The 25991-nt window shown below is 40.1% G+C and overlaps 1 protein-coding gene across 1 annotated transcript in view; it reads right to left on the reverse strand.

Moving 5' to 3' along the window:
• Positions 1-5951: 5951 nt before the first annotated feature.
• Positions 5952-25991, reverse strand: part of LOC128693331 (uncharacterized) — a 64753-nt gene continuing 44713 nt past the window's right edge. The window contains exon 2 of the mRNA XM_070080241.1: positions 5952-6457. Coding sequence (XP_069936342.1) covers positions 6050-6457 — 408 coding nt within the window. The 3' untranslated portion in view covers positions 5952-6049. The remainder of the gene's footprint in view (positions 6458-25991) is intronic.

A 25991-nucleotide genomic window follows, 5' to 3' on the forward strand; every position in this document is an offset into this window, starting at 1 on the left:
CTATAATCCTAATATCAATTTTAGTGTTGGTTGTCTTAGAGCTAGAGCTCATATAGTATTTCCATCTCCTTGGATCAAGAGACTCAGCCAAGTATATACATCCACCTAGTATGTTGTACAAGACAAAACTCAAAATCTTCAGATTAGGAAAGTACTCAAAGTGTTTGACCATAGAGTTACTAGTGTGTCAAACTGGACAATTTCTCCAACACCTTGGATCAAAAGCATCCTGGACAGGCCCCCATTTGTTGCAAAAAACGCGATTTCTAATATGCATAGAGATCTCCAGTGAATACTAGAAAGGACTGCCCTTCTAGCATCCAGCCTGTTACTGGGTTTTCATAACTAGTAGTCAATATCCTGGTCCAATTATCCATTATAATTCAATAATAATTATTAGTGCTTCAAGATTACAACTGGTAGGCTACTAACTAGAGAAATTAAAATTTAACAAATTTATTAATAACAATGTCTAGAGGTATAAGATCAAAGTAAATTAAATTAATCAATTGAATATAATATAGGATACAAGTTCCTACACTTATCTCGTGTACAGTAGTATTGTGGTGAAGGTACATATCACATTCATACGTCTTAAATACCGTCTGGTACATTAACATTTAATAAGATATTACAAACATGTACAAGTAAGTTTGTGTGTGTAAGTGCTCTAAGTAGCTCGCTATGTCTGAAGAATCGACTAGACTTAAACAGTGACTGACTAAAAGTCCTCGGATTAACTAACTTCTTGACCTTCTGGGAATCAGAACAGCTTGCTTAAACAATAAAACGAATGCTAAGCCCAATAGCAATATAACAAGCAACTGCTACACTGAATCAGGATCAAGGAGATAATATAACTACACTAAGTAGGGACCATCTGCAGATCTTCCACAAAAGCCACAAAACTCCCATACTACTGAATCTAAGTTCAGCATAAGAAAATCCCCCGACTATGACAGTACACGGATACCAGTACAAGTTAGGTCAGAAGCTACAGCTCAGGACCTGAGTTTCTAAGAGTGCCTATGAGACACACAACCTCAGTACAACATCGAAAATCACTAAGTCTAGGCAATGTTCTGTGAACAGAGTTCCACAGAACCAACAACAAGAAAGCGACAGAGACGATCTTCCAACAAGGGCCAGCAAGGGAGAGCTAGGCACATCTTATTCAGAGAACGTCCAACCGACAAGAGAGTCTAGCCCAGACTGACTACTCCAGGCAAGGTGTGAACACCCCCCCCCCTCAATCACATGATTGCTCCGTGGACAGTTGCTGCCCAGCAACACCGAGAAGCCAGAAGGGAAATGAGCAACAAGTAATAATTACAGTAGTTAGACAATGAAGACTTGAACTATGAGCACTGCATATATATATAAATGTTACATCCTACCTAACAAAAGTAACTAAGTCAAATAATAATATTAAGCAATATATATACGATTTAGCTATTATCGCAAATATAAGCAATATAAAATTATATGAAAAGGTAATATACATTATATACATTGTGACCCATTCAGGGGTCGCAATACAGATAAAATCGTGACGTCCCAGAACTTGTGTAAAGTTTGTCTCCTTCAACACTGTTTCTTTGGTTGCCAGATGACTCGAGCTGACATTCCAAGCAAGAAAGAGACAAACGTTACCCACTGCCTAAGAAATCACTTTCCATGATAAGTAAAGTATTTAAAAAACATGGTGATTATCTAAAAGCACATGGAAATCAAGGCAGAATGAAGTCTTAAAATTATTTAAAAGTGAAGCTTTTATCAATGTGTCCATTAAAAACATTAGCAGAGGCTTTTACTTTCAGTTGTGTTGGGAGCTGTGAGTCAAGTGATAACCATTTGGTCAGAGCCCCACACATCACCTTTTGGGGTGGAGAAAAAGGGGGGGGGGATAACGGGAACTAGACTGACCCTACCTTAACAAGCAGACGGGCAATCAAACTATTGTTACCATATACTCGCTAGGTTTAGGAACAACAAGGAGTTAATAATCTATCACTGAAGAATGAGATTTAAATACAGATTTATATAAGATACCATTAATATATTCAAGCTTATGTGACACATATCTCCCATGGATAACTTTGTTGTTAAAAGCTTGATTATGACAATCCCGAAGTGATGAGCTATCCCGCTGTAAATTGACAAAGTCATCCTTGGACATAAAATCTGGGAAAATGAATTACCTTACGGTGGGAGAAGAGGTAGGAGAAGCCATGGTTATGGTGTGAGCCCAAGCCATGACCTTAGGGTTCGATCCCTTTGGGTCTTTATAGGAATTGTGAGCCTCAGCATACATGTCAGCAGCCTCAGCAACTTCCTCAGCTTTAATCAGGTTATGTTCTGTAATGAATGTTCGTATCTGGTGAGGATGAGCTGTCAGGAACTGGTCAGCAACCATAAAGTCTCTAAGAGATTCATAACTGTGATCAATTCCTGAACTCTCTATCCAAAAGTCGAACAAACGAAAGTTTCGGCCATGCTGTAAGGTGGCATACCTGAAATCTCTCCTATAAGAATTTTTTTTTTTTTGTATGCTTTAAAGATTGCCTTCTTAAGTAGGTTATAATTACATATGATATCCTGCGACAAAGTTGCATAGATATTCAAAGCTGTACCAGGAAATAACATACCTAACCTGGTAGCCCAAGTGTCAGCTGGCCATTCACAGAGGGTAGTGGTATTTTCAAACATAATTATGTATGAAATTGTCTTCACCCTCTGTGAAGGGAGGTAAATTAGGCGTTGCACAATGTGCACTATCTGTATGGTCAGTTACTCCTTCCTCTAATTGTTGTTGTGTAAAAGTTAACTTTTTATTTTCTAATTCAAGGCTTGCTTTCTCTATCTCGCGATCTTTCTGACTCTCTCACAAGTCATTCTCTCTGGCTTTTTCCTCACGTTCTCTAGCTTTTTCCTCAACTTCTCTATCTTTTGTTCTTTCCTCAAGTTCTCTTAACCGAACTTGTTCCACTCTCTCCGCACGATCAAGTCTATCACGCTCCTTTTTGTCTTCTCACTCTCTCTTTCTTGATTTTCTCTTTCAATTCAATCTCTCTCTTTTTTCTCCTCTCTCTCGATTCTCTCTCTCATTTTTCTGCTCTCTTTCTCTTTCTAACTGTCTTTCTTGGTTCTCTTTTTCTCTTTCTAACTGTCTTTCTTCTCTCTCAATTATTTCCTTCTCAATTCTTTCCTGGATCTTAGTACTAATGAAAGCTTCTAAATTTTTCCCAGTTATTCCTAACTTACTCCCAGCGTCCATTCAAAACTGGCATTCCTCCATACTTGAAAGAATAACTTAAACTACCAGGGGAAAACGAAACTTATATATCAAAGAAAATGGAGGGTTCAATTCCTGCTCCACTCAAACTGTAAATAAATCGGAGGGTTCGATTCTTGCTTCGATTAAACAGTATGTATGAAAGAAAATGGAGGGTTCTATGCTGGCTCCGACCAAACAGTAAATTGAATGGGGTCCTTTGACCATCCAATCTTCTCACCAACAAATCAAAAGTGTCCTACAACAGTTCCCTTGATATAATAAATAGAGCTCAATGAAACAACTTGCCACTAGAAAATCTCGGGTTCCTAGAGTCTATTCCTTCAAATCTTTTCAAGCTCACATAAACAAAGATGACAGAATTAACTAGTATATCCTACCTTGACTTCACTTACAATAAACTGAGACTATAACAATCACCAAATCTTTCAAATACATGTACTGTAGTCCTACCATAGAGAATGATTACTCATGGCTGGTGGTAACCGTCTGTGGTATGCGGTGTTGAAGTTCCAATGGAAGATTCGAGATGGAGTTGAATCTTGATTCAGTCGGGTGATCCTGGCAAGGTCGCCACTTGTGAAGGCTTACTCAGCCCTGTAACAACTTCAGTAAGTATTACCAAGGCTGGCTCCTCCTCAGGAAAATTAATGAATAGAAAAAGAATGATAACAGTCAAATATAAACACTTTATTATTTAGAAATGAAAATATAAAACAATTAAATATGAATTTTTATCCTACTTGAAAGAGAAATGAAAAATTAAATATAAAAATAATATCTGAATTCAACACTAATATGTACAGTTAGACTGGGGTGTCTGGTGGATCTTGTTTACACCGCATATTGTAGAAATTGTAGCCATTGCTGATATGGGAGGGGGTCTCACAGATGTTGAGTGACAACCCAATGACTAGTTCTTCACAGCCTTGAATAGTCCATCAAGATGATAGGAACACAGGTTCTTCACCACTGCAAAGACGAGGGGTAGTTGCCTGGGGTTAACTACACTTTGGTATGCAAATAAAATGGTGATGTCCCAGAACTTGTGTAAAGTTCGTCTCATTCAGAACTGTTTCTTTGGTTGCCAGATGACCCGAGTTGACATTCCAAGCTAGAAAGAGACAAAGGTTACCCACTGCCTAAGAAATCACTCTCCATGATAAGTAAAGTATTTAAAAAAATGGTGATTATCTAAAAGCACATGGAAATCAAGGCAGAATGAAGTCTTAAAATTGGTTAAAAGTGAAGCTTTTAACCAATATATCCATTAAAAACAGGAGCAGAGGCTTTTACTTACAGTTGTGTTGGGAGCTGTGAGTCAAGTGATGACCATTTGGTCGGAGCCCCACATGTCACCTTTCCGGGTGGAGAAAAAGGGGAGGGGGAAAGCGGGAGCTAGACTGACCCTACCTTAACAAGCAGACGGGGAATCAAACTATCGTCACCATATACTCGCTTGCTACTCCTATCTGCTGAACTTTTCCCTCACAATGTCTTTCGTCTGTCTCATAAATATGCAAGATTACAGGTACGTCTTAGTAGTATAAGTTGGTCGATCTAGGAACACTGCCGGATAATGACCATGGAAAATGCGATAATGATAGGGTCTGCATGACAGGGTAATTGTTTAATATGTTTAATCATGCCCCAAGGGGATAGAGAGACTTATTCCTATACATTAATAAGTAGGTACATAAAGTAGAACAAAGGATTCGGGTGTGCAGGTGGCAGATTCCGGGATAATGAGTGTGGAAAAGAATGTGATAATGGGTGGTCTGCATAAGCACAGGTGCTGTCAGGGGGTACAAGTTTAATATGTTTAGTCATCCCCCCAAGGGGATAGAGAGGCTTATTTCTGTGTAATTACTAAGTATAAGAAGGTAAGGTAATGATCACTTCTGACACCCCAAACTCAATCACTCTGATAGATGGGAGAGGCAGTACAAAAAAGGATTCAGGTGAGCAGGTGGGCAGATTCCCAGGATAATGAGTGTGGAAAAAGAATGTGATAATGGGTGGTCTTCATAAGCACAGGTGCTGTCAGGGGTACAAGATTTAATATGTTTAAACATCCCCCAAGGGGATAGAGAGAGAGGCTTATTTCTGTGTAATTACTAAGTATAAGAAGGTAGGGTAATGATCACTTCTGACTCCCCAAACTCAATCACTCTGATAGATGGGAGAGGCAGTACAAAGGATTCAGGTGACTGGGTACAAGCTTACCATCTCCGAGGGAGTCCCCCCCCCCCCTTCCCGGGGCTGCGACTCACTGACGCGACTGTTGCTACTTCACAACAACACTGCTGGGTTTAAAGAACGCGGTAATGGATGGGCCGCTGGTCGCCCGAGGGAGTGTTGCTCGCCCGTCCGTACCTCAGCAAAAAAAAAAAAAAAAAAAAAGGTTCTTCCGGGTGCTACGGTAGTGTTTATTCTTGCCAGCTGCTAGATCTTTCCAGGTGGGGGAGGCTTAAAGCAGTGAGAAAAGGTCATCTAGGGAAGACCTTTGTGCTGATAGAGGTCTTATAGGAACTTTGTCATATACATTTTCCTCTCAGATGGGGAGAGGCTTAAGTGGTGCGATATTGTTTATATATATATATGTTTAGTCTAGAGAAGATAGTAATATATAGTTATATGTAAATAAAAATCAGAGTTTGTCAATATTTTTATTAATTCACATACAAAAGGGCAAAAAGCTGTGCAAAGTTTTTTAGCGCGAGCAAAGGGGCGAAACTGTGCGAGTTTTACTGGTTAGACTGAATGACTGCGCTCCTCCTGTTCACTTTCTGTAAGATTGATAACCTCCCGCTCGAAAATGATTTCCTTTTCAGGTACATCATCTGCCTTTACTCCACCTGCCGTCTTTACTGCACCTGTCGGCTTTACTCCATCTCCAGCATTTACTCTCACGTCGGGGGTTTTCCCTTCCTTCTCCGACTGACCGTCAGGGTGCGCTTCAAGGTCGCCAGTTTGTTCAGCACCTGCCGCGGCAGTGACCTCAACAGAGTCATCAGATTGAGCAGTATCGAGCGTAGAGAGGTCCACAACGAGGTCATCAGACTGACATGAGGGAAGGCTCTGCGTTTCATCGTTGTCGAGATCTGGTTCTTTCTTCATAGGCTCCTCTATATCAGATGAACTGATCCCATCTTCCACAGGCTGTAAGTCATAAAGAGAACATATTTATCACTTTCAAATAAAGGAGTGGGACTCGTCTCTAATCTACCAAAGGAGGGAATATAGAAAGACATACCCTTTCCTGAGGAAGTCTTTGTTTGCGTTTCCTGCTATCATCACAATGACACCGCTTTAGGAGTTTGAAGCCGGTGTGTTCCTTCCCTTCCAATCTACCAGCCGATAAAATCAAAACTTTACAAATTCTGACTGGCCCAGTGAAAACTGTTGAAGAAAAAAAAAAGGAGACTCAACTTTAAAATTATTATAAGTCTCTTGCGCTCGTTTTGTTTCGTTAATATTCAAAGAGAAGTATCCAATCTACCAGCCGATAAAATCAAAAACTTTACAAATTCTGACTGGTCCAGTGAAAACTGTTGAAAAAAGAGACTCAACTTTAAAAATTATTATAAGTCTCTTGCAGTCGTTTGTTTCGTTAATATTCAAAGAGAAGTTTTTAGCAAAATAAAATGTCTCGCTTACCAGAATCGAGAATGTCTGCTTCCTTCACCATGATGAGAGTAAAAGGCTATGGAGAGGTCAGCCTCTATCTTTTTGCGGGGAAGACAGCTTCAGCGGGCTCTTATATACAGCTCAGAGAGGGCCTTACCAGCCAGGAGGGGTATTTGGGGGATACTCTCGTCAGAGGTGACCTTCCCCACAGAGGGAAGCACAAAGATAACCTTGACTTAGGCAAAATGTTTTTTCACAAGGAGGTAACATTTTAAAATTCTCTCTAGCATATGCTATCACTAATCTGTCATTGATAAAAAGCGATTTTTCCGAGAAATTTTTTTTAAAAAAATATAAAGCTCTTTCTAATCCCACAAGGCTTGCTTTATGAATAAACATCATAACATATAGACCGCAAGTGAGTGAAAAATCACTTTGTGTTCTGCCAGATAAACGATATAAATATTTAATTTTATTTAGTTTTAAAAAATTTTTTAAATTTATGCCATAATTCTCTGGTTTTTTCCCGTAACTGTCAAAGAAGAAGGATAGACTATTTTTCTTGTCCAAGAGAAGAGAAAAAAAATGACCCATTACTTTTGAACTGTACGAAGGAAGAATATTACTTACAAGCACTATGGGCCTGTCTGAGGGATAGTCATCTAATCTTATTTGCTGTAGAGCGTCTATAGTGAAACAGCCAATATATGTGACTTTATTTCCTAGGGCGGGAATTAAACTATTATTTATTTCTGCGCAATTCATTTTTTATTTATGCTCGCACATCACAATGAACAGATCTATTCTGGTCGATGGATAAAACACCAGTGGTCTGAGCAAATAATAAAACTACCTTATTATGAGGGGCAGGCTTAGAGAACTGCAATTCAATTCTCAAGTTACCAGATTTTTCAATCGGGAGAGCGTCTTCCACTTGGCTGTCTGTTAAATTGAAAATATTGATGGTTCGCCCGGAGGCGAATGATTCATAGAGAATTAAATTTTCTTCCTCAATGCCCAGAGAGTTAATTGCCTCATAATATAATTTACTATAATGATGGGGGAAATCACTGCTTATGCGATAAACTGTATTATTATTAATACATACAGATAAACTGGCTAGATCCCCATGCTCAAAATATAGTCCATTCTCCTTATGTTTTCCTGCATAGGCTGTCATGGGCAAAATTACCATGAAAATTTTGGCGGGAATTACATGACCCCATGGCTGATCTATTAGGAGGCTCGTTTGATTGTGACCTAGCACATAATTTTTACTTAGAGTGCGATTAAAAGTATATATTATCAGCTTTGCGTCTAAGGCTAGAGACTTGTTCAAGGCCATATAAGCTGATGTATATGGGTATACTCTATTAAGCCATAATTTAGCGTAATTAATATGGAGCTGGTATGTGCTGGCATCATCGTCTGTTTTCAGAGTCCACGCTTGAGGGGATAATTCCAGCCTAATTTTTAAATCGATATTGTCAAGCAGATATTGGTCCAGAGTGGATATGTCCAGAGCCAAGGGAAAACACAGAGTTATGCCCTGTTCTTTATCATTCTTTGTCAGTATCTGTGGTTCTTTTGCCGATGTGCGGGCGAAATAGGCTGTATCGAACAATTTAGTTATACCTTCTCCTCCTTTAAAGTCGGGCAAGAGATACCCCAGTCGGGCGATACTCGGCAACTGGCTTCGTTTTACTGAGCTGCAGAGTTTAATGAATGACCAGTAATTAAAACTAGAATTTGATTCCGTTATTTGCTCGCCCAGGAAACACTGGACACTTTTAAATAACGTGTTGGAAAATCCATTGACCAGAGCGATATTGCTTGTTTCCCCTAGTGGACTTTGCCCATCAGCCTCTGTTAGAGTCACTCTAAATTCTATAACTATTTTGCCTAAATCTAGAAATGCTCCGGGAACTCCAGGAATTCTAAATTCTAGAAAATTATCTTTTAGTTTTTGAGAGAGAGGAAGGTTTACTGGTAGAGTATCAAAACTCTGTGTGCGAGCTATGGAACTCTCAACTTGTCTCAGTCTATGCGGTCAAAGGAATTGATTAGACGATTTGAAGAATAACTATCAATGGGACTTTGAGTCCATTTGTTTAGCCCTGACACCGCCATGGCTACGGCTAAACTGTTTATAATGGAGAGAATATCCGCTTATAAGAACTGCTTGCTGGCGTTTAGCTTGACCTGCAAATATTTACCCGCCACACACTCCCGCTTTACCGCCACCGTAGATACAACCTTCTCTTTATGAAGAACGACCTTTAAAGCATCTATCCTGTGAGATTGGGAGCAGCTTATGTCTCTGTTTTTCTGGTGACTGATAACCACGAGAGCCAGTTCTGCAATTACCGCACTTGGCAGCCACGAAAAAGAAAGGTAAAGCTTTAGCGCGCCCGGCTAAATGTAAAAATCCCACCTCGACTCTCTGCATGGCGCGAAAAGTTTGGTATATCTCCCAGCCACCCCCCACCTGGGAGGTTTTAGGATAACAAACTCCTAAATTCCTCGCCAGAGGTACTTTGAAAGTGGCATGCATGTTTCATGTTAGAGAAACAATAACCATTTACGCTGAGTTATTCCATTATTTATCGGTTCATGTACACTACGGGGTAGTGGAATGACCGCTTCAAAAAGACAGATTACTACCAACTGACTGTCATTTGATAGCTATTTATCTAATTTAGTTAATGTGATAGAGGTTTGTACATCATAGATGAGACAATTTTTGAACAATTTCTGAAAGGCGAAAGCATCCAGAATATTGATTGAACTGATCACTTATATTTGCGTTCCACAATATCACTATAGAGACAAAGACAATCAACTCCGCAGTGGATCAGCTTGAATAGCAACTGTCAGTTGAGGTCCTCAAAGGTCACACTTTGAATAAAGAATATTTTTCAGCGCAGTTATCGAAGCACCTGAGCTATTCTCGGTTTAAACTGAGCTTTAAATGAAGTGGCATTGTTTTTTCCGCTGTTCGCGATCTCGTCGAAACTAAACCTCCACCTTGAATATCATATCATATTTTCCTTCAAAACAAGAATAATTATTCAAAGGCTTTTTGCAAATCTGCTGTTAGCTGTCGATTAATTTCTTCAATAATATATTAGATCTGTCGATAACATATCATTTTTGGTAGAAGCGATGGATCATTTTCCTGTACTTATTCCTGTTTCGCATGATTTGTATAACGTCAACAATCATATCTACATCGTTCTGTTAGAAGATTTAACTTTTGATACAAAAACATTAATGAAAAAAGCACTTGTAGTTCAAGAGATGGATTTAAAGGCGTTGTAATTATATTTTGAGGTTAGCTGCCGCATTGTCGAAATGCCATTTTAATCATCAAATAGATATATTTCGAACTTCTGTCCATGTTGAGACAGATATTGAAAATATAAAATACAAAACATAGACGCATTATATATATTTTAAAGGCTTAAAAACTTCTAGTTTGATAGAGTTTACATTTTTATTTTATTAGTTACAGCATTTAGAATAAATATCCACATCATCGCGTCGTCGGCGCTTCCATGAAGTGACTCCTCGACTCCACTGCAACCATTTCACGCATGCCACTGTCCGTTGGTCCAACTTGTCGCTGGTCCTGACGCCAGCACCGCCGCTGCCGCTGCTGCAGCTAAGCGTTGTCGCGCCGCCACCGCACTGCTGCCACCACATGCGCCAGTGCCTTGCTTCTCCACAGACAGCTGTATTTGCCCCAGAGCTTCGTGATAAGCCGCTGCTCAATCGTACCCTATCTAGGATGATTTTAGTACCGCTATATGGGCTCACTGACGGCACGGCGCATGTCTGAATTCTGCCCAGCAATAGTGTCTTGAAATATGTTAAATTGGAGGGAGATATTCAGTGTGCCATTCATCGGTCGTTTCGCTCTGCGCACGTACTAAAATTACCCGTTTGATGTTGCCATTGAACGATTACCGCTTTCATCCCAGATGTCACATTGGTATACTAAAAACCAAATTCGCTTGATCTCTGTTATGCGTCCTTGCTCAAACCAAGATATAATGGCGTGTCGAGACTACGCTCTAATTGGAGCGTTGTTAATTTCATTCTTTCACATAAGGTAATCACGAGAACTGCTGACATGAAATAAAAGGTGGGGTCAAAAAATCCTCTGGCCTGTCAGTATCAAGGGTGTTGGTGCATGGTGGGGGCATTTATAATACCTCTGGGTGCCCTGATCTGCAGCTATGGCATTGTTCACCAGATTACTTTGTCATTCTTGGGAAAAAGGATATTTTTCCCAGAGTGAAAGAGCCGGCTCAGAGCTTGGAAAAAGAGAAGTAGCGTTGTGGGATACACACGCAATCCCCAGAAGAACGGCAGTGAAATTCTTCACCCAATATTCTGACAATTACCGGAAATTTATATTCCACTCTTCTCGCCAAGTCATTGGGTTCCTTAGAGTCCTCACGAGGGAGTGAGACTGATAATGTCACGAGGCATGTCGGCGGTAGGTTTAAAATACCGCGCTGTGAGCCTCATCTTCTGCGGTGTCAGAGGTTGCACTTCTAGGTCGATATCTGCCCATGCTTATATGCTTTTGGGGCTCCTGTAAGCTTCTATCATATCCGAAATCATGCGATATTCATGTCTGATTTCAGTTGTTTGTTCTTTTTCGATTGAAATTGTCATATAATTTTTTCATCATCAAAAGTCTTAGTAAATCTGGTCATGGGGCAATTGACTTTGAAGATTCGGGAGGTTTGCCATAAACTTGTATCACGAGCTTTTGCAACAATTTGCTATAAATCTTGTCCCGATCGTTAATTTGATAATATTATCGATGCAATCGGTCCTTCCTTCTCTTTCATTCAACTGATATTAATTTCCGATAATCAACTGATGGCTGGTCCATTTTTTTATGAATATACCAGAAGGAACTTCTTGTCTCATCCTGTCCTTAAGATGCCATTAAAGCTGGTGCTCTTCCCACTTATAAAGCTTAATTTCAATATTAATAGGCTAGCCAGAGCGGCGGTTTTTTCCGTTCTTTAACATAAAACCGCCTAATAATTGTTTTCTCGCCTTGTGATTTTTATAAATCTTGGTTTAACTTAACAAGTTCACTGAATTTCTACAACGGGCAAAAAGCTATCGATGCGCTCGATCGTTTGTCAAAGATTTAATGATTTGTAAGATGTTTAAATTTATGCAAGATGGGAATAAATAATTTTATCCCAACGAATGCAAAACAATTATTATTTTAATAGATTTAGTATAGATTTCGATAGTACTTTCTCTGTGAAATACAGATCAATGGTTTCATTTAAATTTGGGGAAGAGTCCTCGTATGGTAGAGAAAGACTGTTTTTCTGAAGATACATAAAAGTATTTCCGGCGGAGCTGGCCATACGGCCATTATTTCTGTTTCGATTTTTTTTTTACTGAGATCCCGGCAACTACTGCGGGCGCGCCTGCCATCGCAGCCGCCTGCGCCGGCTGGCCATCGTCGCCATCATGCCACCACTGGGCGGTATTTGGCAGTGAATGAGTTTATTTTTTTAGACTCACCAAATCCCAACAAAGAGCTCGGTGGGGTGCCCGCCGTGGGAGGTGGTATTGAATGTAATTACCCTTATGAGGGCTGAGTTGCTATGCTGGGGCAGGAGCTGACCTTCTCATCCCATTAATATTTGTTTTCACTCTCAGAGAGGCCGAAAGATCTACGCGCCATGTATATGGTTGCAGTGTTTCTATGAAGGCGGGAAAAGAGATTCGCGCTTAGGAGTGGTAAGATATTGTTCCATTTTTAAAATATATTTTCTATGGTTAGCCGAGGGATGAGACAAAATCTTTACCACCATTTGATTACTTTTACTATAAAACGAATTAATCAAAGCGAGATGACCAGAGTGTAAGAGTGTAGCAGATGGCTCCTCCCACGCCTAAAGAAGAATATTTTTTTTATAAAGGAGTCTGCTGACGGCACTGTGAGAATGTCTCTCTAAACTTCTTTAATTTTGTCAAAATAGCTGGTTCACTGTTAATTTTCAAGAACAAAAATATCTCAGATATGCATCACTAATTTCTTTTTTTTAATTCCTTAATAATATTGTATTTAGCTTTAGCTGGAAGTTTGTTTACTAAAATTACAACTCAGAATGCACTGCTAGGGGCTTACCCTGTCTGAAGACATTTGGTATGTCCTCTCGAAAATCAGTTGATCGGCACTTCAGATAACCTACCCAGCTCACCAGATATTCTTCACTGCCGCCAGTTTCTTCTCCAGCCTCAATATTTAATAAAAAACGCAGGTGATGTTTTACACCCTGTTTTAAAATTGCCTATATTTTTCCTGCTCAGGTCGGATAAGAGACGCGGGATTTTACTGGCGTAATTAATGTCCATTGGGATTTTAAAAATTTCTTTTGCGCTCGAGGCCAACACCTTGTGAAATATCCTCCGTATAGTTATCCATTATGCTCTGTAGTTTTAAATGACTAGTACGAGAAGGTACTGTATAATTTAATATTTTTTTTTTTTTAGGTAATTCAGAAGAGGACGATTATAAAACTCGGTCCCTCTGTCCGTGTGTAATCTCGAAATTCCACGGAAGGTGGGGCTTTCTATAATATTTCGTAAGGCTGACAAGACGCTTTTTGAGTTTTTTCTGACTAGTCCTACCGCCTTCATTAACCTTGAAAAGACATCTATGCATAACAAAATATATTTAATGCCACCATTGTGGGAATGTAATAAAGTCATGTCCGCCAAGTCGCAGGTGAGTATAATGCGAGGGGCAGCGGCTATGATTTTCCGTCTGGGAAATCGCAGAGGCTGCAATTTATGCAAAGTATAGGCCCTCTGAGAAGAGAGATAATCCACTACGTCTTTATAAGTAATAGAGGCGTTTTTCTCCCTAGCCGCTCTAAAAAGTTTGTTAACATTCCCAGTAAAGCCCCCGGGGCTATTGACGTCTCTATATACTTTTTCTAGAATTTTCTTTTTATGTGAATTTAAGGCCATTTTTGTTTTTACCAGCGGTATACAGTTTCACAGTTGCCCTCTCCGGTAATGAAGCTTCGTAATTGAATTTCCTCTGGAGTGGTTAAATCAACCAGAAGATAGCCGTATTTATCCGCAGTGACATGACGATATATCTCAACAAATTTCGGGGCTAGATTTTTTCCATAAATTTGTCGCCCGAGACATTCCAACTGAGACAGATCTCGTTGTCTTAATAAAATATATTGACTACAATTAAGCGTGATCGTGCGAGCGTATTTTCCTTGTGGAAATAAATTTTGAGATATGAGAATTACGGATATTTGCTCGTGTCTTCCTCTAGTAAAAATATTAGCTATAATATCACTCTTAACTGCTTCATTAAAAAGGTCATCAATTATATACAGAGAGCTATTGTCTGTCTCAAGGGGATTTTGGTAATCCGCCGGGTTAATGAGACCTTTCACTAAAATGATTTTCTCACTAAGAGAGGTGATTTGTTTCAAAGGGTGAGTTTTATCATCCAGACTGGAAATGATTATTCTCGCGAAAGAACCGGCATATTTTTTACATAAACGCTCCACTAGACTGCTCTTGCCTGCTCCGCTAAAACCAGCGACAAGTATTCTTGCAGGCTCTCTGAAAATATTCAACTCTTCCTCTGTAAAGGTACAGACCTTGTCCATCTTCCCATCTCAAATGAGCCTTTTTTGTGGAAGAATCATCTTATATATAAACATTTCTTTTTAGTTCAAAGCAGAGGGGAGGGAGGGGGGAGTTTATCCCGGAGATGAAGATAACAATGGCAGCATGACCTTCTCCCGCCAGAAGACCATAGAAAAAAAAAGCCCGACCGACAGTGAAGGTCGTCTGGATATTACGCAGTTTCACTACCTTCCCTACGCCAGGTGGTGGTGGGTAGAATGGAGGTCACAGACAAAGAGAAGCAGGCTCCGCCACTTTCTGCCGGCTGATGCCTATTTATTTTTATTTGGGGGAAAAATATATTATTATTATTATTATTATTTTTAAGAATATTTAGTTTTGGCGATGGACAAAATCTATAAATTAATTAAACTTTCCCTCGCCTCGGCTTTATACAAATGGGAAATTCACATGACTATGGCAATTTACGTAATCCTCCCTACTTGCCCGGTCTAAATTCTTATTTTTTCGTTCGGGAAAAGAGTTCTTCCCAGATTTTATCCCTCTTACTTTATTGACAATAAGAAATCTTTTCTAGATTATATTTATAATATATAGACTTGCAGGGATTTTTGTTTAAAAGATTCTCGTGAAAATAGAGAGAGACTGATGTGAAAAACTGTACCTCTACTTTGGGGAAAATTAAGTATCTTATGAGCACGCTATCCTAAAAGCGTGCTATAAATACGCTCACCTTTTCGTCTAGGGCGAAAGGTGCTCTTCCCGCTCACTCAAGAAAGTTACCAGCTTAGATTAGAGCAGGTAAAAACTTCTCTATCTATGGGAGATTAAAATATTATCTATAATTTAAATAATTTATGGAATATGAGAGTGAGAGTGTGTATTTACAGCTATGACTCGTCACCCAGCTCGCAGATGCCACCTATGCGGGCGATTATACCCTCAGGATGCAGCTCACCACACATTCCCCTGTAGTTTCTGCGGGCTATCAGTGTGTGTAGCGAATGTCACAGCTCATCGCAGGAGATGCGTGACAGGTGAGATTACCAGGTTATTGCTCTGAATTGATGTTTTCTTAAAACTGTTATTTTCAGATAATGAAATAAGTCTTTGAGCTAATAATAATTTTTTCCAACAGTTGGGGCGGGGCAATACTCCAAGCAGATGATCCGGGGGGCGGGCCAGGAAGAAAGAGGTCAGCGCTCTTTTCTTAATCAATTATTTTTATTAACAGTCAAACATTTTTAAGATATGTTTATAAAGTATCTCACTAACAAGAATAAAAATCATTTTGAGAACCGCATATATTCCATAGATTGCTTAGCTTCTCCCAGTTTTATACTTTAACAGTAACATTTTTTTAAAAGATTGCTCGAGTTATAATTAGTCTAGTATGGCTCTAAAACAAAATAATAATAAATAACTTTCTCTAATTATATTATGCAGATCAGTCTGTGTCCCCCGATGAATCTTCGACCGTAACACTCCCACAAGAGCAAGTTGAGCCGATTGCCGGTCCCAGTGGATGGAGACCAGGCGCCACAAGTGACAGCTCCTCTTCCAAGGATCATTACTACTCTTTCTTGGGTTCCCCCTCTTCTGCTAATCGAAGGTTCACTTCAGGTAAAAAAAATTTTTGTTCAGATGAGGAAGAGAGTGAAATGGGAGACGATTCCATTTCAGAGGAACCGCATATCATACGGCGCTCGGAATGTTTTCAAGGTCACTTCTGTCGAATAAAATATTCAATTCCTGCCTCTCATAAACACGACCCCATATTATTTCTTCAGTCCTTCGCAACAACATTTATGCGGCACATATTACAGTTTTTCACTGTTCTATCAGGACGAGCACTTTATGAAAATGCTCTTAGGATTTATGCCGAACTGAGCCTTATTTTGCGCAGACAGTCGCTACTGGGAGAGGATGACAGTCGTGAGCATTATATAACTTTTCCCGCGCAACTAGTTACACGAGATGATATATCTCGGCTCTTACGGTCATGGAGGGAGTACCTTAGCACGCGATTAGAAACTGAAATTTCATCGGGCGAGGGATCAGGCTTCATACTAGATTATATAAAGGGTTTTCATATTGTAATATGCAAGAATGGAGTGCGTGGATACCTAGGAGACTATATAGAATATCCCACATCTTTACGAGGGAAAAATCAGATATTTAACCCGAGAGGAGTAAAAAATAGCTGTTTTATTCAATGTCTGGCGGCCTTTTTCTGTCGTAGACTTGGCTGGGGCTGGTATAAAATCAGACGATATTTATCTAGATGTGATAGCCTTCAGAAATTTGTCAATTACTCGCGAGTGACTCTCCCTGTCCAGTGGAGTGACATCCACAAACTCGAGTCTGACAACAAAATATCAATATTTATTTATTGCTTAACTTCTCATGAAGGGACCTATCATGCTACTTTATGTCGTAGGGGTAGTAATAAATATTCACTGGTAGTGGCCCTGTTATTGTTGGGAAAGACTCATGTAGCTTTAATCAAACACTTCCAGAAATATATGAGAATTTTCTCCAGAAAACATTCATGCAATAAGCACTTTTGCTTGAATTGTTTAAGTGAATATAGTGACATTTGCAACTTAAAAACTCATTTCAATTCATGCGACAACCAACAAAAGTTGATTTTTCCCCCAGCTGGAAGCGTTTGCAAATTCAAAAATACTCACAAGGGCTACTTGCCCTCTCATACTGCCTTTGTGGATTTAGAAGCCTATCTCGATAATCGTAAGCCAGAGGGGGTAATAACAGCTAGACACGTAGCAATAGCTTATGGCTATATAGTGATAGACAGAAATAACACTATAATAGATAGATATGTCCATCGGGGGGTACAGTGTATTGATCATATGTATGATAGACTTTCGTCTTTATGGGATTGGATAAAGATGAACACTCCCTGTTATCCACTTCATATGACCAGGGAGCAGCATATACATTTTGCCATACAGAAGAAGTGCAACTTCTGTCATCAGGACTTTACTCTTACCAAACCAAAGGTGAGGCATCATGACCATCTAATGCCTAAGGCTAATTATTTAGGAGCACTCTGCAATAATTGCAATTTAAGGCAGAAAAATTCAGGTAAATATTTGCCTGTTATTATTCATAACCTATCATATGATATGGCTTTGATAATTAAAGAACTAAGTGTTAAAGCCCCAATCAATGTTTTAATGAAACAGGGATATAAATTTCTAAAAGTAGAAATAGGAGCACTACGTTTCCTGGATAGTCTAGCCTTCTTGTCCGCTGGTTTGGCTAGTTTGGCTCAGGCGCACATAGCTTCAAAATCACCCTTGAAATTCACAGAGGCGATGATAAGTCATCTACCCCCCGAAAGTTGGGGAAGCTTATTAACCGGCAAACAAGTGTTTCCTTATGAATATTGCAGCTCCCCAGAAAGGCTCGAAGAGAAGACTTTACCCCCAAAAAGAGCTTTCTACAGTTCTCTGTCTAAGAAGCATATTAGCCAAGAAGAATTCGATCATGCTCATCTGGTTTGGGAGAAAACAGCTTGTCAAACTCTAGGAGACTATCTCCTAGTATATCTCAGCTGTGATGTAGGACTTCTGGCTGACATATTCACCTTGCATAGGAGATTATTATACAACATCTATAATCTAGATGTTGTTCACTATGTTTCTCTCCCCGGCTTTGCCTATGATGCCTTCTTAAAAACCAGTGGAGTGGAATTAGAATTAATTACTGATCAGGAGCTTTATAACATCATACAGTCTAATATAAGAGGCGGCTTCACTACTGCTGTTAGGACGTTTGCTCAGGCCAATAACCAGTTCATTAATCCCAATTTTGATGAGAAAAACTTAGTAAGTAAATTTTTGCTATACTGGGATTTTAATTCTCTTTATGGTTCTTGCATGACTGAGGCGCTGCCCTACGCAAACATTCGAAAACTCTCACCCGCAGAAATGGCGAGTTTTCTCGCAAATGGCAGTCTTCTCCAGAAGAATCCTCAAGACTCTATAAAAGGTTACTGGCTTCTTATAGACACTCTAGGAATAGCCCCAGAATTAGCTCGCTACACGGATGACTTACCACTATGTCTCTATCACAAACAGATAACATTAGATGATCTATCTGAGTACAGCAAACAGCTATTGGCTATCAGTAATCAAAAACTACCCCGTAAAAATACTAAATTAGTGGGGGACCATCTCCCCAAACGAAACTACCTAATATCATTGCCTTTATTGCAGTTGTTCTTGGAGATAGGTCTACAAATTGAGAAAATTCATAGCATATATGAATTCTCACAAGGAAAATATCTGGCGGGCTTTGTTGAAACGAACGTGAGGCAACGCAATAGTAGCACTAGTAAAGACTGTCAGCGATTATTTAAATTGTTGACCAATTCTGTATTCGGCAAGACATTGTTTAATCCATCAAAATATGCCAACAAAACGAAGCTCATAACATCAGCGGGAGCATTTTTGCGAGCGGTGAGTAAGCCACTATTTAAGAAAGCCATAAAGCTTTCAGAAAACAAAGTATTGGTTACGACGGGGACGCCAGCCATAAAACTCACTTACCCTAATTACATAGGTTACCAGATACTAGAACTTGCCAAATTTAAGCTGTACCATTTTTGGTATATGATTCTTAAGAAAACATACCAAGACAAAATAAAACTAATCTATTCAGATACCGATAGTGTCATCGCCTGTTTAGAGGGCATCAAAAACCTTACTGATGAAATCGGTAAGGAACCATTGAGGAAATGGATAGACACATCTAATTTCCCCACAGATCATCCTCTCTACAATGACTCAAGGAAGGGATCTCTAGGCTTACTTAAAAGTGAGGTGGGGGACCGCCTTATTTCAGAAATAGTCTGCATTAAACCCAAAATGTATAGCATCCTGCTAGCAGATAATAACAACACTATCGCTGCAAAAGGAGTTCCTCAGTCTGAACAACAATTATTAACTCATAATAACTTTAGAAGTGTGCTGGAAGACGGTTCTAAACATACCTTCCAATATAGTCAAATTAGAAATTTAAAAGGTCAGATGACCACTATCACCACTAGGAAACGAGGTCTTAGCTCATTTGATGATAAGCGCTTTTACTTAGATGCCTATCACTCTGTATCCTATGGTCATCCAGATGCCAGAGAAACAAAGTTTAAATTATTTAAAGATAAAACAGATGACAAAGTGGAGGAAGACGAAGAAGCTAATAGCAGTACTGAAGAAGGGAGTACAGAAGAAGAAGAGGAACTAGAGATGAGAGACAGTTGCAATCTTTGGCGGGGAAGAGAAAAAACCGTAAGAGATTTTTTCCCCAGGGTCAAGCATCGACGCGAGAGAGGTAGATCTTCCGCCACTGCTCGTAGTTTCATGCTCTTAGAAGCTAGCTGTTCTGAGGGAGAGGAGGAATAAAACAATGTAATGTTAACTAATAAATATATTTGCTAAGAGAGACTTTTTTTGTTTTCACCCTTTGAAAAATTAGGTTATTATCCTTTTTCACACAGATGCCCCCGATGTAGCCGGAGAGCGGGCGCAGGGCTGATAATCACACCCGATGACCTCCAAAGAAGCAGGCCCGCCGCAACACTCCATCAGAGAGCCCCAGTCACCTGAATCCTTTGTACTGCCTCTCTCTCCCATCTATCAGTGTAATAGAGTTTGGGGAGTCAGAAGTGATCATTACTCTACTTCTGTTCCTACTTAGTAATAAGACTCTCTATCCCCTTGGGGGATGATTAAACATATTAAACTCCTACCCTGTCAGCCCTAAGGTCATACAGACCCCCCATTATCTCATTATTTTTCCATGGTCATTATCCCGGAATCCGGTTCCCTCGGGCGACCGGCTGCCCATCCATTACCGCGTTCTTTAAACCCAGCAGTGTTGTTGTGAAGTAGCAACAGTCACGTCAGTGAGTCGCAGGCCCGGGAAAGGGGGGGGGGGACTCCCTCGGAGATGGTAAGCTTGTACCCAGTCACCTGAATCCTTTGTACTGTCTCTCCCATCTATCAGAGTGATTGAGTTTGGGGAGTCAAAAGTGATCATTACCCTACCTTCTTATAATTAGTAATTACACAGAAATAAGCCTCTCTCTCTCTCTATCCCCTTGGGGGATGTTTAAACATATTAAATCTTGTACCCCTGACAGCACCTGAGCTTATGAAGACCAACCCATTATCACATTCTTTTTCCACACTCATTATCCTGGGAATCTGCCCACCTGCACACCTGAATCCTTTTTTGTACTGCCTCTCCCATCTATCAGAGTGATTGAGTTTGGGGTGTCAGAAGTGATCATTACCTACCTTCCTATACTTAGTAATTACACAGAAATAAATCTCTCTATCCCCTGGGGGATGATTAAACATATTAAACTTGTACCCCCTGACAGCACCTGTGCTTATGCAGACCACCCATTATCACATTCTTTTCCACACTCATTATCCCGGAATCTGCCACCTGCACACCCGAATCCTTTGTTCTACTTTATGTACCTACTTATTAATGCATAGGAATAAGTCTCTCTATCCCCTTGGGCCATGATTAATCATATTAAACAATTACCCTGTCATGCAAACCCCATCATTATCGCATTTTCCATGGTCATTATCCGGCAGTGTTCCTAGATCGACCAATATATACTACTACCGTCGGTTCTGTCCGATTTTTGCACTGGTAGCTTTCCCCCTAACTTAATTAACTAGTCCAAAAACAGTTTTCATGAACCCAGGACTGTGAAACTGCTCTTAATCGTTTAAAAAGATTACTATCCTCTTCCCCAGTATTGCTAAGTCCTGATTTTAATAAACCATTCCACTTACAAAAAGATGCCAGTGCATATGCTTTGGGAGCCGCATTGTTACAGAAGGCTCCAAATTCTGACCTGTTACAACCTGTTTCTTATTTTTCTTCTAAGTTAAAGAAACACCAAATTAATTATTCAACTATAGAAAAAAAAGCCTTAGCTCTCGTTGTATGCCTAGAGAATTTTGATGTATATTTAGGATCTTCTACCCATCAGATATCGGTGTACTCCGATCATAATCCTTTGACCTTCATAAATTCTATGAAATCGAAGAATGCGAGAATACTTCGTTGGGCTTTGAGAATTCAACCCTTCTCTATCTCTATTTCCCATATAAAAGGAAAACATAATCTCATTGCTGATGCCCTCTCTAGGCCTTGAATTTTTTATTAATATACCTTTATTTTAACAGTGTGAGTCGGTATTTTTATGACCATCTATGTTGTGGAGAAAGCTGGAGATTATGTAGGACTGCTGTCTATGTTACAACCTCTGCTACTATGACAGATGCTACCCACCACAGAGAGTACAAGTCAATGGCGACCGTCAGTCACGAGGGGGGAGGTGTTACGCGCCCCTACTTCACTCCATTATATACAAAAATAAAAGGCCTGGTTAAAATAAGTTCTGTAATAATATATCGCGAACCACTTTATTACTAGCTAGATAAAGCAGGTTCGACTATATATTATTATCGGGTACAGTATGAATCATCAAAAGTACTCTCTTTGTATTATATTGTATTATATTATATCTTTCCCCATGATTATTATAATTATAATATTATATTATATTATTATTAGGTTAGGTATTACGAATGTGTAACCACTACTGTAGTGACCAATTGGTGGTTCTAGAATTGACGCCACGCGTCGCCTTCTGGCCGAGCTGAAGTCATACTATGGAGTAGTTGAGCGAGTCAGTCAGCTCCTAGCTCTGACTCGGTACGGGTCTTCAACACAAAGCTCCTAGCTTAAACTTAAACTTTTTACCATGTCTATTGTCTTGCCTTTGCCATTAGTTTCCTGAAGTCTGGTAATTCATGTCACTTATGAAAGATAACTATTTCGTTACCCTAGACCTTTCTAAAAGAGTTAAATGGTGAGATTAGTAGATTATTAATTGAAATTATTGTATCAAACTCTGTTAATGAGAATTTGAACGTAAGATTGGGTTTCTTGCTGTGTAGTATTTCACTTATAATTGCTTGTGGTTATTTTAATTCACTAACCAAATACCAATGAAGCTAAACGATTGGTAATAAAATAAAACTAACAAAAAATTTGAGTTATTTGTGCCCCTATTGTTACGGTGAAGATTAAGTCGTAACAAATGGGTTGTCTGTCCGGGAGCTACTTACCCTGAAGTACATATTTGTTTTGCATTAAAATTAAGCTCCCTTGCGAGAATTAAGAAAATGGATCCAGAAATTAAGTTATTATTAGATGAATTAACAGAGGCTACTCTTGACACTTTAAAATTACAGACGTGTTGGCAAATAGCTAGACAGTTAGATATACCTTATAATAGATACCATAGTGCTGAGACTCTTAGGTCCCTAATTAAGGATAGATTATTTCCGAAATCCCAAGCAATGCCAGAATTAGATTTGGAAGATAGTTTTATTTCTCAGTTCGAGGAAGTAGAAATCCCACGGACGGGAACTGCCTTAAATAATGAAGTTGAGCCAGGGTTTACGAGGCCTTACTACTCAGTCCAGTCTCAAAGCTCTCCCCCGTTCATTTCCCCGGAGTATGTATTGGTGGTTGGAACGAACCCTCAGTCAAATGACGGGGATAATTTTAGGACTTGTGCTCGTCCCAAAATATTTCCGGAGAAGACGCCCGAATTCCCCTCGGTGTCATTACCTCTTGGGAATTTCACGTCCGAACAACTAGAAAGAATAGAACGCATATTACTATTACAGAACTCTCAAATCGAAGCTAGAAAACGTCTAAACGAGGAAGAATTTAGGCGTGAAAGGTTTAGTTTTGAAACAAAGCAGAAGGGAGTTCTGGAAGAGAGACGTGAAGAGCACGGTAACCGGGTTTGACTTGCATAAAGCAGCTCTGATGGTACCTAAGTTTAACGAAACAGACTTAGATGAATTCTTTGAAATTTTTGAGAATCAGGCACGTTCAATGGGCTGGCCCAAAGACAAATGGGCCACATTGCTGCACTCATCTCTATATGGAAAGGCGCAGTCTTGTGTCGCCTCCTTACCATATGAGTTTTATGTCCAGTACGACGTAGTAAAGAGAACTATTTTAGAAGCATATGACATGCTCCCTATTAGTTACCAAATAGCTTTTCGTTCCATGAAACGGCAAACAGGACAAACTTATTTAGATTTTGCCCGAGGGAAAGCAGTGGCGTTTGAACGTTGGTGTCGAGCTTCTCGGGTCACGACTTTAAAAGATCTATCACAATTAATGTTACTAGAAGATTTGTATGCAAATTTTCCAGAGGGAGTTCGCCAGTATCTTGTTGGCCATCCGCAAACGACGTTGTTAGAGACTGCCGCGCTGGCAGACAACTTTGAGATTTCCCAGAGGTTGGTACAATCTGAAAGCAGCCAGGTTATCAAACCAGCAACGAGACCCGAACCTGCGAAGCCTTTCGGTAAGGGACCTACCCAACCCGTTCACTCCCGTGTAACAAGTAAACCCGAAGTAAAACACCAAATTCAATCGAGCCCATCCTATAGACCAGATAGGTCATGGGAAAAAATTAAATGTTCGTACTGTTCGAAGCTGGGACATTTCAAATCACAATGCTTTAAGCGTGATAGGGACCAGGAAGGAGTCCATCATATAGATTGCCCACACAAATAATATCCTCTACGACTCATCCAAGGAAGTCCGAGCCAAGAGTAGACGCTCTGTCCCAAGGAAAAGGAACAGATCTTCCTAGTTGACTAAGCAGAATATGGGTATCATCGTCAAACTTGTCAAGAGCTATGAGTCCTTACTTTTCCAAAAGCAAAGTAGGAATTACCGATAGCCAGTTGTTGCAAGTAAATTCCTTTAGGGATACGGGGTCCTACTTAACATTATTGAGAGAAGGACTGCTATCATTCCCCGCCGGATCATATACAGGTTTCGACGCTCTGTTGGAAGCTTATGGTGGCTCCACTACGCGAGTACCCCTGTACAAGTTATATGTTGAAACTCCTATTTTTACAGGCTGGACGTCAATCCGAGTGTCTCCAACTACCTTCCCCATAAAAGACGTAGACCTATTGATTGGGAACGACTTAGCAGAAGAAGGAATATGGAAAGAGCCCATAGTTATGGAAAATCCAACCGAGGAAAATTACGTCATCGAAGCCCGACGAACGCAATGACCAAACAGTAGCGTTCTCCGTTGGTATCGGAGGAAGTCATGGACGACGTCGACGTAGGAGTAGGAGACATATTCAACGAAAGCTCGAGTGTCGAGCCAACACTCCACCCAGAACCGATACCAGTTCCTAAGTCGGTGGTTTCCGAAATAGATTTATTCTCGAAGGAGGATCTAGTAAGAGAACTCCAAATAGACCCCTCCTTAAGTGACATCAGGAAGCTTGCTGTGTCGGGAGAAGAAGCCCTTAAAGGTGACAGCTCTTACTATTGGGAGAAGGACTTACTGAAAAAGAAACTAGGATCTCTTAAAAGTGATCATCCAGTGGTCTTGCCTACCCCGTTTAGAAATTTAGCATGTAAGTTTGCTCATGACAGTCCTCAAGGTGGACATCTGGGACAAAAGAAGACTTTTAGAAAAATTGCTAAGCACTTCACATGGCCAAAAATGAAGGAAGAAGTGGAATGGTATGTAAGAAGCTGTTCCATGTGTCAACTAGTAGGCAAACCTGCACATAATCCACCACTTGCGCCGTTGAACCCTATACAAGTAAGAGGCGAACCCTTTTCACGTCTGGTGATTGACTGTGTCGGCCCGCTACCCAAGACTCGGCAGGGCAACCAGTTCCTGTTCACTATCATGGACACAGTCACCAGGTACCCGGAAGCAGTTCCTCTCAGGAGGATTAATGCTCGCCTAATAGTGAGAGCACTGATTAAGTTCTTCTCTCACTTCGGATTTCCAAGAGAAGTTCAATCGGATCAAGGGTCGAATTTTACTTCAAAATTTTTCCGTGAAGCCTTGGCTCAGTTAGGGGTCAAGATGGTTTAACCGACGGCCTATCGACCCCAGTCACAAGGCGTGGTGGAAAGGTTCCATCAAACTTTGAAGATTATGATGAGCTCCTATTGTTTACAGTATTCCAAAGATTGGGATGAAGGTATTCCACTTCTCTTGTTTGACCTAAGAGAAAGCGAACAAGACAACTGAAGTTTTCGCCATTTGAGTTAATATATGGGCATCAAATTAGAGGACCGGTACAGGTTCTCAAAGAAGCTTGGACCGGGGAAGAAACGCCGACTTTTAGGAGCTCTCCTACCTTAATGAAAGAACGCCTGAGCCTAGCTAGAGAATTGGCCGCAGAAAACTTACGACAAGCACAGAGTAAGATGAAGGAGGAATACGATCGTCGAACTAAACTTCGTTCATTTGAACCAAAAGATCAAGTTCTGG

The sequence above is a fragment of the Cherax quadricarinatus genome, unplaced genomic scaffold, assembly GCF_038502225.1.
Source record: "Cherax quadricarinatus isolate ZL_2023a unplaced genomic scaffold, ASM3850222v1 Contig244, whole genome shotgun sequence".
Lineage (NCBI taxonomy): Eukaryota > Metazoa > Arthropoda > Malacostraca > Decapoda > Parastacidae > Cherax > Cherax quadricarinatus.